Consider the following 17,018-nt stretch of genomic DNA (forward strand, 5'->3'; position numbering starts at 1 on the left):
TGGGAGCTGAAGAATCCTAGCTGCTTGCCCTCAGGGATCGTGCTTCTGGTGGGATGCATCCCACTGATTAGAGAGAAAGTAGCGAAGTGGGAGTCGGCCTCTTCTCCCAGGCAACTAGTGATAGGACAAGAGGACACAGCCTCAAGCTTCGCCAGGGGAGGTTCAGGTTGGACATCAGGAAGCCTTTCTTCTCAGAAAGGGTTATTAGACATTGGAAGGGGCTGCCCAGGGAGGTGGTGGAGTCACCATCTCTGGAGGTGTTTAAGGAAAGACTGGACATGGCACTTAGTGCCCTGGTCTAGTTGACATGGTGGTGTCAGGGCAATGGTTGGACTCGATGATCCCAGAGGGCTCTTCCAACCTGGTTGATTCTGTTGATTCTGTGAAATCCTCATTAAAAAAAGAAACAACAAACCTCTGCTCCTGCAGGGCAGGTGGGGTTTTAAAGGGTTTCCAGGATCCCTCTGAATTCAGTGACAGAGGTATGTGTGTGTGTGCTCACCTTCCATACCCACCACCCCCTTTACCCCAGTGGTCCTGCAGCGATGGGGATGTCTGAGCCTGCGACCCATCCCCGTGCTTGCCTGTGCAGGATTGCAATGTTCCAGCATGTTTTTACTTCTGACTTTAAGCAATTCTTCCTTTTTTTTGGCTGGGGAAATGTGTCTTCAGGTCCTTCGAAACCCTACATAGTGATTCCCATTGACTGCGTGGACTGGCACTTGGCCGGAAAAGGGCAGAGCCAGGAGAGTGGGATATGGGCAGCCCAGCCAACAAACCACTCATGAGCCCAGCAGATGTTCCTGCAGCCTCTCTGCTCCCCGGAGCCGATGCCAGCCTGGTCCTTTTCCAGCAGCTCGTCACTTGACACTGGGAACAGTACGCTGGCTTCTTTTGTTGCACATTGTACAAGTCAAGGACCTTGTGCTCGGAGAAGGCAACAGGACACGTATTTCTTCAGGTCATTTTTTAGGTTTTGAGCTCGTTCTCCCTGGTAAAAGCTTTTGGCAGTATTGCCTGTAAAAGTGTATCCTGCTCTCAAGCCTCGGGCTGTGGCTCGCTGGGTTTTATGTAAGGATCTCTTCTGCTGAGGGCAGTGTCTGTATGTGCTTTCTCAGTGTGTCTCCTGGGGTCTGGTGGGACAAATCACCCTCTTCCCCTTCCCAAGCCTGTTCTCCTTGATGTGCTAAAACGATTTTTTTTTTTTTTTTAATCACATGAGAGTGGCTGTAGTGCTCTTGTCTTTTCAAGAGTTTCCCAAGTCCATGCAGTTATGCGCCTTCAATTATTTCTTCTCTATTTCAGTTCTCAACATAGTCCTGTGGTGGAGATTACAAAGGTCTTATGTCCAAAGAAGCTCTGTGAGAGCTGGTAGAGGACATAAATCCAAATATTGCTTCTTACCCTTCTCTTGCTCCTACCTTTTGCACACAGAATGGTTAAGGTTTGGAAGGCACCTCTGGAGGTCTAGTCCAACCCCCTGCCAAAGCAGGTTCACCCAGAGCACGTTGCACAGGGTCATGTCCAGGCGAGTTTTGAATATTTCCAGAGAAGGAGACTCCCCACCCTCCCTGGGCAGCCTGTGCCAGGGCTCTGGCACCCTCACAGTAAAGAAGTTCCTCCTCATATTCAGATGGAACTTCCCATGTTTCAGTTTGTGCCCATTGCCCCTTGTCCTGTCACTGGGTACCACTGAGAAGAGTCTGGTCCCCTCCTCTTGACACCCGCCCCTAAGGTATTTGTAAGTGTTGGTAAAATCCCCCCTCAGTCTGCTCTTCACACACTGCAGAGAACCTTGCTGTAAAATCACTCCTTGCCCAGGCAATGGCAAGCCCACATGGGTGCTCAGTTGGGGACAGCCCAATCCCACCACGGCCACAATTTCTACCATGGGCTGTATTTCTCTGTCCTCACCGCTGTGCCCCTCTGTTCCTCCGCAGGCTGACGGGGAATGAACCCCTGACCATCCTCCCTCTGACCTCAGAAATGGAGGAAGCTGCCGTCAAAGCCCACTACAAAGTCTGTGACCGCCTGAAGCTGGAGAAGAAGCAGCGCAGGATGTGCCGGCGGGACCCCGGCGTGGCCGAGACTCTGATGGAGGCGATCAGCATGAGCGCGCTGGAGTGCCAGTACCAGTTTCGCTTTGAGCGCTGGAACTGCACCCTTGAGGGTCGCTACCGGGCCAGCTTGCTAAAGAGAGGTGAGCGGGGTGGGGGTCTTGGTCGGGGGTGCTGGCACCTCCTGCACCCATCAGCTTCCCTGGCATTTTGCAGGGTGGTCATCCTGGCGCATCCTTTGCTAGAGGTGGGTCACCACCTCCCTGGAGGTCCAAAAAGAGCTTGTAGAAGGTAAAGACAAAGCCAGGCTGAGCTCAACCACAAAAATGGGCAGCAGGCAACGGATGTGCTATATGGGAGTAGTTTATGTGCTGGTACTTTAGCCTGGAGAAGAGGAGGCTCAGAGGTGACCTTATTGAAGTCTACAACTACCTGAAGGGAGGTTGTAGTGAAGTGGGAGTCGACCTCTTCTCTCAGGCAACTAGCGATAGGACAAGAGGACACAGCCTCAAGCTTCACCAGGGGAGGTTCAGGTTGGACATTAGGAAGCATTTCTTCTCAGCAAGGGTCATTAGACATTGGAAGGGGCTGCCCAGGGAGGTGGTGGAGTCCCCATCTCTGGAGGTGTTTAAGAAAAAACTGGACATGGCACTTAGTGCCCTGGTCTAGTTGACATGGTGGTGTCAGGGCAATGGTTGGACTCGATGATCCCAGAGGTCTCTTCCAACCTGGTTGATTCTGTGATACTAGTGAAGCAACCCCTATCTGCTTCCCATTGCTGGCCATGGCTCCTCTCATTGGAGACTGGAGATGCTTGTGTGTGTGTCTGTAGCCAGTAGCTATGGTTCCTCCTCACTTCTGCTTGAAGTTAAGCTGTTGATGGAGGGGATGGTGTTGAAGTTCTCAAAGCTGTTCCCTCTTTTTTTTTTAATTTTCTTTTTCCTATTTATTATGTCAGTCTTTTGGGAAAGAAATTGAGAAAATGCCTTGTTAAGGGAAATAAAGCAAAAGGGTCTGTTCTGTGCTGTCCTGTTAGTGGGCTGTCCAGAGGTGGTGGAGTCACCATCTCTGGAGGTGTTTAAGAAAAGACTGGACATGGCACTTAGTGCCATGGTCTAGTTGACAGGGTGGTGTCAGGGCAACAGTTGGACTTGATGATCCCAGAGGTCTCTTCCAACCTGGTTAATTCTGTGATTCTGTGTGATTCCAGCAAGTCCCACCCTTGGTGATGGAGCCAGACCTGGAAATCCAGGGTCCGACATGCTCAAATATACGAGCAGGGGTTTGCAAAGCGCCCTCCCTCGCTAATTAGCGAGAAGGAGTAATTCAGAAGCGCTAGGGCTTAGCTAATGCACTGTCACTGACAGCGATGGAAACAAGGAGAGTCCTTATGAAACCCAAGAGGTCCAGCCAGAGCTGCAAGACATTTTAAAAATATCCCTGCATGCCGGAGGAGTCCCTGGGTTAGTGGTGCCTTGGGAGAGCCAAGCACTTTCTCATGCTGACACCTGGAGGCCACAGCTTGTTCCTTCAGATGTGCCTACCCCCGTGGGCAGCCCTCAGCGAGGGGTATTTCAAAGCAGCCTGATGCTGAGCTGCCTTAAAACACCATCAAGAACCAACCCCCCCACCCCTTGTCAGGACCCCGTGTGATAAATGGTAGCTCTGAGGGTTGCGAGGCTCTGCCTGCTGTCTCATTCTTCCATGTTTTATGCCCCTGCAACATCTCTGCCCTCCACCAATGCTGTAAATCCTTCAGATGTTGTTCCCGCGGCATAACACACCGCCCTGTAAATCTTTCTCCTCCTCCCCAGGAGCTGCTGGTTCCTGGTTCAGCGCTGCGGCAAGTGGTACCCCAGGGCAAAGGGGCACACGTATCACCCACTAAGACACAGCTATTCAAATACGTCGGTGTGGGCTTGTTTCCTCTCCTCCAAAACCATTACAGCTTTTTAAGGAAAGAAAAAAAAGGCAAAAAACTCCATATTTCACTTAAGAAAAGTTTCTCCCTCCATTTTTACACTTGGTCATCAGAACAGCCTGCCTGCTGGTTTACAACTTGGGCTGATGCAGCCCGTTTCTTAAAATAACAGGGGATTGTTTAAGGGACTTGTTATCCTCTCTGGATACTCGCGAGCAATTTTGGAAATGGCTGAAACTGGATAGCTGCGGATGGCAGGCTGTCGATGCGCTGGGGGTTAGAATGCCTGCATTGATTTAGAGCTCATTATCTTGTTACAAAATATCTTGGTGCAATCAAATAGTGCGTGGTGGGAGATGGCTTTAAATCTGGCCAGAGCCAAATGTCACATGGGCTTGCTTGGAAGCCACCTGAGCTGCCTGCGGTGCGAGGTGATACCCGTGCTGATGGGCACTGGGAATTTGTGAAGCTTTCAGTGATGGAGAGTGGGAGGAATAGAGCTGAAGATGATGGAGAGATTGATGGAAGGGAGAACCTGGCAAATTAACCATTCCTCATGGCTTTCTGGCAAACCTGGTATGCATTGTGGTCACATGGCACTGACTCTGCTGAGATTTCATAACCACTCTGGATAGGGAAGTGATCGTCCCTCTGTACTTGGCACTGGTGAGGCCGCACCTTGAATCCTGTGTCCAGTTCTGGGCCCCGCACTTCAAGAAAGATGTTGAGGTGTTGGAGCGAGTCCAGAGGAGGGCGACCAAGCTGGTGAAGGGTCTGGAGGGTCTGACCTACGAGGAACGGCTGAGGGAGATGGGGGTGTTTAGCCTGGGGAAGAGGAGGCTCAGAGGTGACCTTATTGCAGTCTACAACTACCTCAGTCTACTGCGCTCAGTGGGAGTCGGCCTCTTCTCCCAGGCAACTAGCGATAGGACAAGAGGACACAGCCTCAAGCTTCGCCAGGGGAGGACCAAACCTCAGTCTTCTGGACTAGTTTTTCACCTGTGTTCTGCTGAAGTTCGGTATCACGCACCTGGGAGTGCTTTGGGAAGGCAGGCTCTGGGGGTGGGCCAGGGTAGCACCCCATGATCTTGCTTGGACTACCGTGAACCTCCCAAGGAACAGTTCCAAAAATGACCTGGCAGTGTCTCTGCATGTCCTTGGTTGACACACCAGCTCACAGATATATCCACTACTGTCACCATCCACTTGTGTTATTTTTGAGTGGGGGATTTCTTGAGCCAGATCCAAAGCTGTTCTGGAATTGCATCTCAAATATGCACTCGTTTATGGCTTCCATAGCCAGAGAATTAGGAGCTATAAATACTGGCATGTTTGCTTTTTATTTCTGACTTTTATAATTTGGATTGAAATCATGGGTCCCTCTGGGCCTCAGTTTACCTGTTGGGGGGAGCAGATGCTGTTGCATCCCTGCAGGTAAGCATGGAGGTGTAAAAAAGGGTTGAGCGTGAAAGGGTTGATGTATAAACTGCTTTTTTGAGGCATTTGAGTGAGGTGGTGCATTGGGTGACAGGCTGGCTACTGTGTGCTTCCCAGCCCTCAGGTGCCTTTCGTCCTGAGTGGGACCCAGTGATTTTTTTCAGGGGGAGAGGGAAGAACAAGGAGGCCCTCATGGTTTCTACCCCAACCGTCAAACTGGAAGTCTGTGCTGGGTTCCTGCTGTTTGGTGTCCTCTTGGTAGCAATATTGCTGAACCATGATGATGGTACCTCCATAACCTGTCCAGCTCTTGCTTGCCTCTTTCTGTCTTCAGGCAGAGACTGTCTGCAGAATGACAGCTACAGAGTTGGCCAGATTTCATTTGCATTCTTGAATCCTGGCTCATGCCACCTCTATCAGTGACTTCTTGCTCTCCGCTGTGTCCTGTCCACCATCAGTGATTTGGGTAGAGCTTGGCATGCTCTGATGTTGCTCAAACTCTTCTCACAATGGGTTTTGCCATGATTTCCTCATTTTTTTTTTTTAAACCTTTGCTCCAGCTGCAATTAAAGCTGCCTCCTCCCCTCTCCTGCAGGTTTTAAGGAGACAGCCTTCTTGTACGCCATCTCCTCCGCAGGGCTGACGCATGCCATGGCCAAGGCGTGTAGTGCAGGGAGGATGGAGCGTTGCACCTGCGACGAGGCCCCCGACCTGGAGAACCGCGAGGCTTGGCAGTGGGGTGGCTGCGGCGACAACCTGAAATACAGCAACAAGTTTGTCAAGGAGTTCCTGGGGAGGAAGCCCAACAAGGACCTGCGAGCCAGAGTGGACTTCCACAATAACCTCGTGGGCATGAAGGTGCGTTGCAGACCACTTGGGGTGGGGGTTAACGCTGTTGTGGGGTTTGTGGGGACAATAAGGTGCTGCATTTGGGTGTGGAAACAGGAGTGTTGGATGCAAAATGCGTGGAGTGATCCTTCTGCTGGAGGGGTGAGGTCTCAGTTGTGGAACTATGCCCTGGTTTTGTCACTGTGCTTGAAGAGTTGGGCAAAACCATTGGAGGGAGACTGGAAGGAAAGAAACAGGACTGTCCAGGTCTAAAAAACATGAGGTGAGGGGGAAAGATTGCTGGCTTTCCACAGAGAGGAGAGGGCAAAGGGATGGAAAGGCAAGTTCTCCAAGCTTACATGAGGTAGGACAAGGAGGAAGGGATTTATGCTGCCACAACACAGGCTGAGGGATGCTTTTCTTGCAGTAGTTCAGTAGAGCATGGACAGTGTAGCATCAACATAGCCAGGTTTCTTTAAAACTGGCTGGACAAACACCTGGCGGGTAACCAGGGTGGAGATATCCTCTCTGACTGACCTCAGTCCTGAAAGTCCCTTCAGCCTTATTTTCTGGCAGCTTTCCACTCTGCCTAGAGCCGCTGGGTTTGCAGCTGGCAGTGCTTGGGTGTCTAGTCCCTCTTTTTTTATTTTTTCCTTTTTTTTTCTTTTCCCATCCTTTTCCTCTCAGCTGGAAAGCTTTCTGCTCTTTACCCCTCATCCCTCCTGCTTTACCCTCCTGCCTGGGGACCTCCCCACGGGACTGATGTAAAGGACAAAGTGTCTGCAATTGCTGGATCATCCCAGCAAGAGAAGGGAAAGGAAGGGGCTTTCCACCTTCTCCTGTAATCTGCTTGGCTGTACCTAACCTAGAGTTGCTCAAACATGAAAATCCCTCAGACTGGCCAGCACAGGTGCCTAGGATCAGTGTTTCACTGCACCAACCTCCAAGGGGGACATACTGTAAGGCTATAAATAGCCTTCAAGCCTTGTTATTGTCCGTGTGATTGGATGGAGGGTTGGGGCTGGAGATGGGGGACCTAGGTCTCCAGTTTCCCAGGCAAATGCAGCCTAGCCAGTTGTGCATTCTAGGAATCGCCATCCCAGCTCAGTTGTTCCTGTGCGTATGCATAAAATGTCATTCCTCGCGACAGAGTTGAGGCATCGGAGAATGCCACCAGTGAGTGCTGGCCAGCAAAAAGTCTCCCCCTCTCCCCACCACCAGATGCTCCTAGACAGTGCTTGAGATCAGCATTAGAAATATCCTGGATTTAGCTGGTGTCTGGCTTTGGCTGACAGCTTTTCTGCATCTGGATTAAAAGGCTCAGTGCCTCTGAACTCCTGTTGCAGCTCTCTGGGGTGTTAAACAGGCTTTGCAGGGTGATGAAATCTGTTTTAATCCTTGTGTTCGGTTGTTCCCGAGGGCCTGTCCCAACTCTTTGGAGTTGGCTGTGTAGCAGATGGGACTAAAAATGGAGAAGGTGGTCCGTGGAGGCTGTGATTTCATGCTGGAGATTGCTGAGAGATGTCCCTGCTCTCCTCCCTTTCCAGAGTCATATAATACGGTCTTGTCAAAACCTACAAGGCTGTGGCTTTAGCTGTCATTGACATGTTTTCGTAACTCTATGAATATCTCCCCTCCAGCAGTGGTGTAGCTAAAAAACTTCCACAAAGGACTTGACCTAACTCCCTGTGCTCTCCACCCCAGTAGCTGCAGTCAGGATGACCACATAGCTGAGACTCACTCTTGGATTTAGGTTAGGTGTCCTTCTTTGTCGTCTCTGCTCTACACTGTCTATGTGACTTGGAGCTAAACGAACTCCAAAGATGAGCTGGAGGGAGTGAATCTCCCCTTTCTGCCTGCCCTTTCTTGTCCTGATCCCACTGTGAGCTAGTTCCCAGGGGCAAGGGAGATGTCAGGGACTCTCTTGCATCCTCTGCCTCCACTTGGCACTGTCAGGCCCTGGTCATTGGCAGTGGTTTCTAAGCACTAGTATGATATCTGCAGCAAAACAGCTGAGTAACAGTTGTGACGGTTGTCCAGACACTGAGAGCCCTCATGGCAATCCAAGTCCAAGACCTTTGCTGCAGGTCAGTGATCTGGTGTTCCTATTTTTGTCCACCCACGCCATGTCTGTCGAGTTGGTATTGCTGTCTGACAGCTTTCCTTGCCCATTTGCAGCAGTGGTTGAAACGATTTCTCTGTTTATGCTCCTAGAATAATTGTACCTTAGGCTGGTTGAAAGGCAAGTCAAGCAGGCCCACCAGATTCACAACAGCACCGTGAAGCCAGGCAGAGAACAAGCAAACTGCACGTTGAGAGGGAAGCTTTTACGAGGGTGGTGGTTCAAGATCAGGAGAACATACATCTATATAGACAGGATGTGTGGACCAAAACCGTTGGCACAATAAGGTGTCATTAAGAAGATGATCAGAGATGTTCGAGTTGGGGATGAGGACCCATGCTGGCTTTGAAATTGCAAGGTCAAAACTTGCAACGCTTGCTTAAGGTTTCAAAATACCGAAACTGATTTGAAGCCTGAGCATTGACCTTCTTGGTGTGGTTGATGGATTGTGGTTGATGGATTGTCTCTGACATTACTTACACTTGGGTGTAGGTTAATATCAGGTTCAACCTGCTTCTTTCCTCCTGGTCCCACTGCCAGTGCAGTGTTTGTGGAGGATGAGAGTTGCTCAGCAGGCAGTACTACGTTCCCTTGCTGAACTTATTCATATTTTCCTTGATGAAGCAGTGGGTTAAATATGAAACTTGGCATGTTTCTTCTACTCTTCTTTCTCCAAAGAAGCTACCCATCTACTAACTACTGCCTTATAGACTTTCCAACCATTGAGTAGTAAGAGATGCTGACCTAGTGGTTATGACAGTCTGAAACCACTTTGAGCTAACCTAGTTTGGTTATTTGGGCAATAACATGTATGTATTTGATGTGAATCAAAGGCAGTATCGAAGGAGTGCAGATAGCCTTTATTTGTGCCATTTTGGCACTGGACAATTTTGAACTGGAGCGCTCATTATACAACTAAGATGCTCTTATGGCCTCTAATCTGTGGGAATGGACAAGGAGACTTTATTTCAGAGTACTTTGCTACAGGAGCTTGCTGCAGTGCCAGCCTGTGTTGGTGTACTCCCAGTGTATGTGTGGATGTGCATGTGCGTTTGCTGAAGGGGTGGAGGAATATCTATTAAAGATATAGCACAAGCTTGGTGGTCTCTCACTGAGTCTTAACAACATATAATCCTTCCCATCTAATTACTCCCAACCATGGCAAAATGTATAAATAGTCTCTTGAGACCCAGCAAAAAAAAAAAAAGGACCTGTGTTTAATTGACTGATTTGGCAGCCAGGACTCTACCCTTCTGGTCAACACGGCAGTTTCTCCATGGTGTCACGCTAGCAAACAATCTGCGTATTTCTGCGAGGGTGACATTATCCTATCCCGCCTAGTTTTAGTGTCTCTTGGTAGACGTTCTCATTTAATTATTATTTTACTTCTTTTTTTTACAACCTTGATGGGCCGACTGTAATTTTGCCGCCACCAATGAAATAATCACTGAACATGTTGTGCCTGTGATGGCTCACAAAGTTATATGATATGACCTCAATCGCTAATGAAAGGGCGAGCTTGTCTAGCGTGAGGATGAGGTAATTAGACCAGGACTTCTCCAGCCTTCTCTTTATTGAAAAGTAGAAGCTCTGAATAGACCACTTATTAAAAAAGCAATTTCCCTTCCTTTGCCAAATCTACTCCTGCTCATTCATCTATTCTTTCAGAAGGGTCTTGGGTGGAGAGGATGTGTGTTGGGGGGAGATGTGTGTATGTGTCAAGGGGATGGGGGGTGGTGGTGGTGAGAGAAGTCAACTGTATTAAAGCTCCGTTGCCAGCAATGAAGTTTCTTGGTTATATTAGATGAAGCACAGGCAGCCTTGCTAAAGCTCTCTTCACTATATACTCCCCCTCTTTTTCCCCCGTGTACACACAAGTGCAGCCCTCTTTTGTAACCCATTAATGAAAAGTCGGAATATTAGAGCACTCAATTAGTTCCACTGGGCTTGAGTAAGTGATGTTTTAATTAAATTTACCCAGTTTCTCAGCAAAGTATCATTAAACATGACTTTCCAACTCTCTCTCTGGAGCGTTGCTAAGTTTCTTAATCCCAGGAGTGCTGACCTCTTCCAGAGGTATGTCTGGTCAAGCATGTCTTACAGATCCAAGGGGCACTATTAAAGGGGGCTGTTGTTACCCAAGGAAAAAAAATTGTCATGTTCTCATTCACTTTTCCCTTCCAGAAGGAAGGACACAAGCAAGCCTTTGCCTTCAGGACCCTGAAGTCAGGGGTACAACCACAGTCTCCTTGAGAGCCAAGAGTGTTTAGTACGAAACTACGGGAGGGCAGAAATAGAGAACAAGAAAATTTCTCCCCCTCAAAAGGGCTCTCTTTAGGCAATATCCTTAATTGAAACTGGTTCCCTTCATGAGGTTTCCTTAGTTGGTTTTGCACAATATCAACCCATATGTTTTGGTCTGCACAGATTATATGCACGTTCCTGAAGGATCCTTGTCACCTTTGTCGCTGTAGGGTTCAAGTCCAGACCCATCCTGAGACACGTTATGCCTGGATCTCTGAAACCATAGGGGATGCTCTCTAGAGGATAGTGGGAGGTGCATGGACTTTTCCTTGCTGTTGACTTGCTTGTTTTGGAAGCCCGAGCAAGGAATGGCTTTTCCCCTTAGGCGGTGCTGGCAGGGATCTATCTCGAGGGCTGAGCGTGCCTCCTGTGCTGGAGACGGACTCTCCATATCAGGTAGATATTTTCCCAGCTATCATCTGTCTGAGGAACTTCACGAGCTATCACGTAACATGTTATCAGAGCATACCACCCTCTTCATTTCTGTATCTCCATTTTACAGAGGGAAAATTGAGACCCAGAAAGATTAAGTGACTTACTAAAGGTCATGCACAGGCGTAGGGAAGCAGAGACTTGCACCCTGGTCTCCTGTTGCAGAGACAGTGTTTACAAGCACTGCCCATCCCGTCTCATATGGTTCCTAACTAACAAACATGATTCCAGTCAAACTCCAGAGTTTGTCGAGCAGGCAAGCTTAAATGCGAATCCCTCTGTTGTTCTACACCACCTAAAAGTGTAGTAGTTGCTCTTTTCAATGAGACAAATCCATATGAGCTCACTAATACAGTTGGTGCATTGAAAAAATAAGACATGATGCATCCTTTTGGTAGTTTCTTTAGGGGGGAGTGTTTGTGGCATGAAGTCTAGCATCGTACTTCTACTGAGGTACAAATCAAACGTAGCAAATAGCCATCTCTCTGAGACTAGTTCTTGATTTTGGATGTACAGATCAGTTTGCAGGGCCACCACTAGTATTAATTGCTCCAGGTTACGACAGGTAGGAATGCATAAGCATGCTCTCTGGATTTTCCCCTCCTTCTCCAGATGTCACCATCTCTGGAGGTGTTTAAGAAAAGACTGGACATGGCACTTAGTGCCATGGTCTAGTTGCCATGGTGGTGTCAGGGCAATGGTTGGACTCGATGATCCCAGAGGGCTCTTCCAACCTGATTGCTTCTGTGATTCTGTGTGATTCTTTCAGGCTGAGATGGGCTAAGCCAAAGTCTTTCTAAGGCCTGGAAATCAACACTGGAAAAAATTACTTGCTGTGTACCATAAGTAATTGCAGTTAGTTGTTTATGTAGAGCTTTCTTAGCATGTGAAGCACACTAGAAATACTGAAGGGGGGAAAAAAATACTTGTAAAGTTCTCAATTTAAAGGAGGGTTATGTTATTCTATGTTTAAGTGTTTCTATTTTAATGTATATTTCACTAAATATGAGTGTTCATATTTTTAAAGAAGGAAAGGTAGTGGAAAGGGAAAACTGTTCTGAAAAAACAGATTGAGAACAGGCTTAAAAGAAGGGATTTTAACAAGATAGAAGAAAAAAGGGAAGGAAAAAGAAAGGAAAAAGAAAAGAAAACTTCTAACAGTCTGTGAAATTTTTAACACTGGCCATCACCATTGGTTGAATGATAAGGGACAAGTCTGGTCTTCTACTCATTTGGGCATTGTGAAGAAATGGGGACCGTGGCTGCTGTCCAAGCAAACATTAATACTTGAGCTGAGAGAATAACTAAGCCTATTTAAATTGAAGGAGGACATGGATAATAGAGGATGGAAGAGATTTGATTTGTAAAGCAGCATCCCAAAGCCCTTTCTGAAGTAAGACTAGGCAAGGGCAGGCTTTTTCCTGGATGAGCTTAACTAAGGAGGTTCATCTGCTCCCTCCTCTCCCGCAAACCATAGCGAATGGTTTGAAGCCTTGGAGCCGCAGACCAGCCATGACGACAGCGGGGCTATAACCGAGGAATTCCCACGGCTGCGTGTCCGCTTCGCACTGCTGCTGCCCAGACAAGAGTTGTCTGAAAAACCGCTGCCAGAGCCCCGTGACCCAGCTGGGAATGAATGGGAATCTGTGCTCAGTGTTTCAGCTTAAAACACTGAGAAATTGTGTGTTGCAGCATGTCTGAGACTGATCATTACGGGGGCACTTAGTCTGAGCTTCGTAGCAAGCCATTGTTGTGAGGAAGGATTACATGTTGCATAGCAATGCTCTGCTGTGATCCCTTTTCCCTGTGGCTCTTGTGAAGCTATTTGGGCAGGCGGTCCTGCAGGACTATCTAATTTCCTCTTAGCAGCAAGCACCAATAAAGACAGTTCAGTCTTGCTTTATCATAATTGTTTTCCTTATTGTGCCTTTGTCAGTATTTGGTGTTCTCACGACAAGATCGATGGGAGTTTGTGTTCCTAAGTCAAACAAATTTGCTCAAAGAGCTTTATTTTCCTCTGAAACTGCTCTCTTATTTGTGAGACTACCAGACGAGGAGGTTGTTCAGAGAAGAGTGGGAGGACATAATTTCGATGTGTGATGCTATCCCTGACCCACTAGTAGTCTTCGTTCAACTTTGCTTTCATGGTAGAAGCTCTCTACAGCATGTAACACAATAAGGATTCAAATGCACACTTATGTTGTTACTCCTGAGTTACTACAACTCTATGTATGGTAGCTATGGTGTTTAGGCCATAGGGAGCTTGACATAATTTCTGCTTTGGATTTAAGCTGATATCTTTTGCTTCACACCTGTGACAAGGTAGAAGCATGCATGATGTAGAGGAAATACCATTATTAAGTAAGTGATGATGCTATGTGCGTTCAAGAGAGGTTCAAGTCTATGTAGGATGGAGGCAGATCAAGCTCTGAACTGTGATGTGCCTTGAGAAGAAAACAGGACCAATCTGTGGCTCTTGAAATGATGAGCTTATGTTAATGTCTTATTCTGCCTTGTGTACCCTAGACTGTTTTGGTAATAAAAGCTAAGTTATTCTATCTTGGAAGTCCTTCCATGTGTGAAAGCTTGATCTAGGCATTTACCCATTTGTCCCAGGGCTCAGCCAGGAAAGGTTTCACTAACACTGCTCCAAGCAACCTGCTGACTTGGATAAGTCTTGCTTTGCTTCCTCGAGGAACGAGGTGGATTTAAGTGTCTCTGACAGGAGCCTGCAACAAGGGGAGGAAGGTCTTCGTGAAGCTGGGGAATGAGACGGGAAGCAGAAGGGCTTTGCCAAGATACATTTTGGCTCATGGCTGGTTAGGGGCCTGTAGGCAGCAGTTCTCCATAACACATCGCCTTAAGTAACTGCATCGTGACTGACAGCAGCAGGGGAGGCTGGCTGGGGAAGAAATTTTTCTAGGATTTTCACTATAGCTGCCTCGTAACATTCTTGAGCCTTTCCCGACCCTTCAAGGAGAAGGTTTATGGGGCAGTAGGGATGCACCACACTTGCACAGTGGCCATATGAAAATCCACATGCTGGATTTCATGAACTGGTGCATTCATGAGAATGGGGACAATGGAAACCTTTTATGCTCTGGTCCACCAGTGCACAACATCTAAGCTGTCCTAGCCACTGCTTAACAAGGAGCCAGAAGTGGGTCAGGAAAAAAACAGACTATGTTTCCTTAGGGGCTTTGTTCATCACTGTTTAAGCACAGACAAGGAGAGTAGGATTCACCTACCTAAATATCTGCATTACTACCCTTTGAGAGACCTTTATGCTTCTGGAGGGGCAACTGGTGATGAAGCGCAATGTTTTACAGTATCTCAAATAATGCTGGATGCTGATAATTAGGCACCTGAATTCGTCCCACAGGTTAAGATACCTGAACTGAGGTGCCTCTGTGTGAGCTGGGTCCCTAGGCTCCTGTTAGTGAGTGGAGATGTGGTCAGCACAGTTGGTGGAGCCTGGAGAACTGTTCAGCCAAGCGTGTGCGGGTGTCTGCTCCCTTGCAGGATCCTCTTGCCTGCTTTGGCTCCACTGAGTCAGATGGGAGTTTAGAGGTGTTTCTCAAATGTAGGCATTTAAAAATCAAATGTCTGCCTCAGTGAGGTCAATCCTGGCTGGATGGTGTGATTCAGGTGCCTAAACCTACATGGCTATTCCTGACTGAAGGTCTGCCGCCATGTGCTAGCTGCCAATCCATCAGGATCTGGATTTCCAACACGTGTTGTGCCATATCTACCAGCCCCATGTGGATACCTTGGATATACCACACCTGCAATGTCAACTCTCCCACTGCGCTCTGGAGAGGTGGCTCCTGACAAGAACAGCCCCATGTCCAGGTTCCCTTCCTGTATTGCATGACCATGCCTTGCTCAATCAGCTCTAAATCTAGCCAAGCCCGTGCACAGGAGCGTGTCTACTAGCTGAGCCAGTTCCTGTTGGTTTCTTGCTTTCCCATCTCCTGTACAATGGTGGTCGCCTCTTTTTCCAGGTGGAGCAGATGCAAATGGGTCAGGGGAGGGTGGAAGGGTTGAGAAAAGCCTGAACTGATGAATGACTGTAGTGTGTAGCCCTTCTGCAAGTATCTCAGCAATTTTGCCCAGTTTGCTGATGGTCTGAGCGTGAAATCAGGTATAGGATCTTTGTTTCACATGAACTCGGCTCTCACTTCTGGACAACCAGTGAAATGTGACTTTACATGAGGGACAGTATGGGTGAGGGGTTTTTTTTTTCCGTGGTGTTGAAATGTGTTCTGTACGCTCTTGTCTGACATTGTGGGATTTCTTGCAGAGTTGGCTAGACACTTTGGCATGCAAAGCGTGACAGCCCCTAACCAAGCCGGCCCAGCTGACTACTATAAGCAGTAACACATCTCTCTCTGTAAACCGTCACTTGTTTGAATGCTACTGTGTATTATTGGATTGCATTTGAAAAGGTCTTGGCTGTCGCAGGAATGAAGTGTGACCATTGGCCAGGCTTTGCTGAAGGCCGTATTATGCAGAGTGTCTTTCTAAAAATGTCTCTAATATCAGGATTGGGCCAGACCCCAACTCTGAGTCCATGACCTATTGCACATTTGCACATGGTGCTCAGCAGGACTCATGAAGCCAAATAACTAAGAACCGGATGGTCAGGAAATGGACTGGAGCCAGTCTTCTGCTGTCATGAGGCCATAATGTTGGCAGATGCCATAATGGGCAGATGCCATAATGGGCAGAGATCTTTTTTTTCTCTCCTTTTTAGGTACCATACATGCCCAAAGGAAGGGCACTTTCAGTAGTACCTTGACAGGAGGTAGCTCTATAAAACAAACTCTCTTCTAACTTGCTGTTTTAAGGGGTGGTTTATACCTTACCCATTTAAATTAAAAATGTAGGTTATTTTGGTGGGGGGGAGAACTAGAACTATAAATAACTGTTTATAATCTGTGGACGAAACACAGGTTATCTGTGACTGTTCAGACAATGTACTTGCTTTCATGTTGCCCATGGAGGAGCCCGAAGTGTAAACCTATCTCTGGAGAAGATGGTGGAGAACATTCGGATGCTATTTATAAGGAGATGGATATGCTTTTGTGATGTAAAGCATCATTACTGCAGTCTGATTTGAAAAGGGATGAGATCCTTTGTTTAGCATCAATCAGTTTATGGGCATGGGGTCCTTTACAGCACCTGGGGGGCTGTTACCATCTTTGTCTCTCTCCAAGATGAATAATGATTGACTCTGCTTTCTTCTTTTCCCTTCCTGATACTGCTTCTCCTTCCTATGCTGCTTTTTCTGTTGAAAATAACCTCTTTCCGTTCCCTCCATCTCATATGTGAACCCTGTGGTTCCACTGGCTCTGGTCTTCTTTCTGTATTTACACTTTGTGGTGGTCTGAAGAGAGCTATTCCCATGCAAGCTATCCCCAGGCAAGATCTGGACACTCTCCTATATGGCAATTGACTTTCTTTTGCTTTGGGAATAAATTAAACGTATACAACTTATGTCCAACATAAGAAGGACATGGACCTGTTGGAATGAGTCCAGAGGAAGCCATGAAGATGATCAGGGGGTTGGAGCACCTCTGCTATGGAGACAGGCTGAGAGAGTTGTGGCTGTTCAGCCTGGAGAAGAGAAGGCTCCGGGGAGACCTTCTAGCAGCCTTCCAGTACCTGAAGGGGCTACAGGAAAGCGGGAGAGGGGCTTTTTACAAGGACATGGAGTGATAGGACAAGAGGGAATGGTTTTAAACTGAAAGAGGGGAGATTGAGATGAGATATGAGGAAGAAATTCTTTGCTGTGAGGGTGGTGAGACCCTGGCCCAGGTTGCCCAGAGAAGCTGTGGCTGCCCCCTCCCTGGCAGTGTTCAAGGCCAGGTTGGATGGGGCTTGGAGCAACCTGGTCTGGTGGAAGGTGTCCCTG

The 17,018-nt window shown here is 47.8% G+C and overlaps 1 protein-coding gene across 1 annotated transcript in view; it reads left to right on the forward strand.

Annotated features, from left to right (window-relative positions):
* The window catches only part of WNT9A (Wnt family member 9A), a 57,650-nt gene that overhangs the window by 37,924 nt on the left and 2,708 nt on the right, over positions 1–17,018 (forward strand). Inside the window, exons 2-3 of the mRNA XM_068405394.1 lie at positions 1,941–2,200; positions 6,011–6,273. Coding sequence (XP_068261495.1) covers positions 1,941–2,200; positions 6,011–6,273 — 523 coding nt within the window. The remainder of the gene's footprint in view (positions 1–1,940; positions 2,201–6,010; positions 6,274–17,018) is intronic.

Source organism: Nyctibius grandis, chromosome 7 (assembly GCF_013368605.1).
Source record: "Nyctibius grandis isolate bNycGra1 chromosome 7, bNycGra1.pri, whole genome shotgun sequence".
Lineage (NCBI taxonomy): Eukaryota > Metazoa > Chordata > Aves > Nyctibiiformes > Nyctibiidae > Nyctibius > Nyctibius grandis.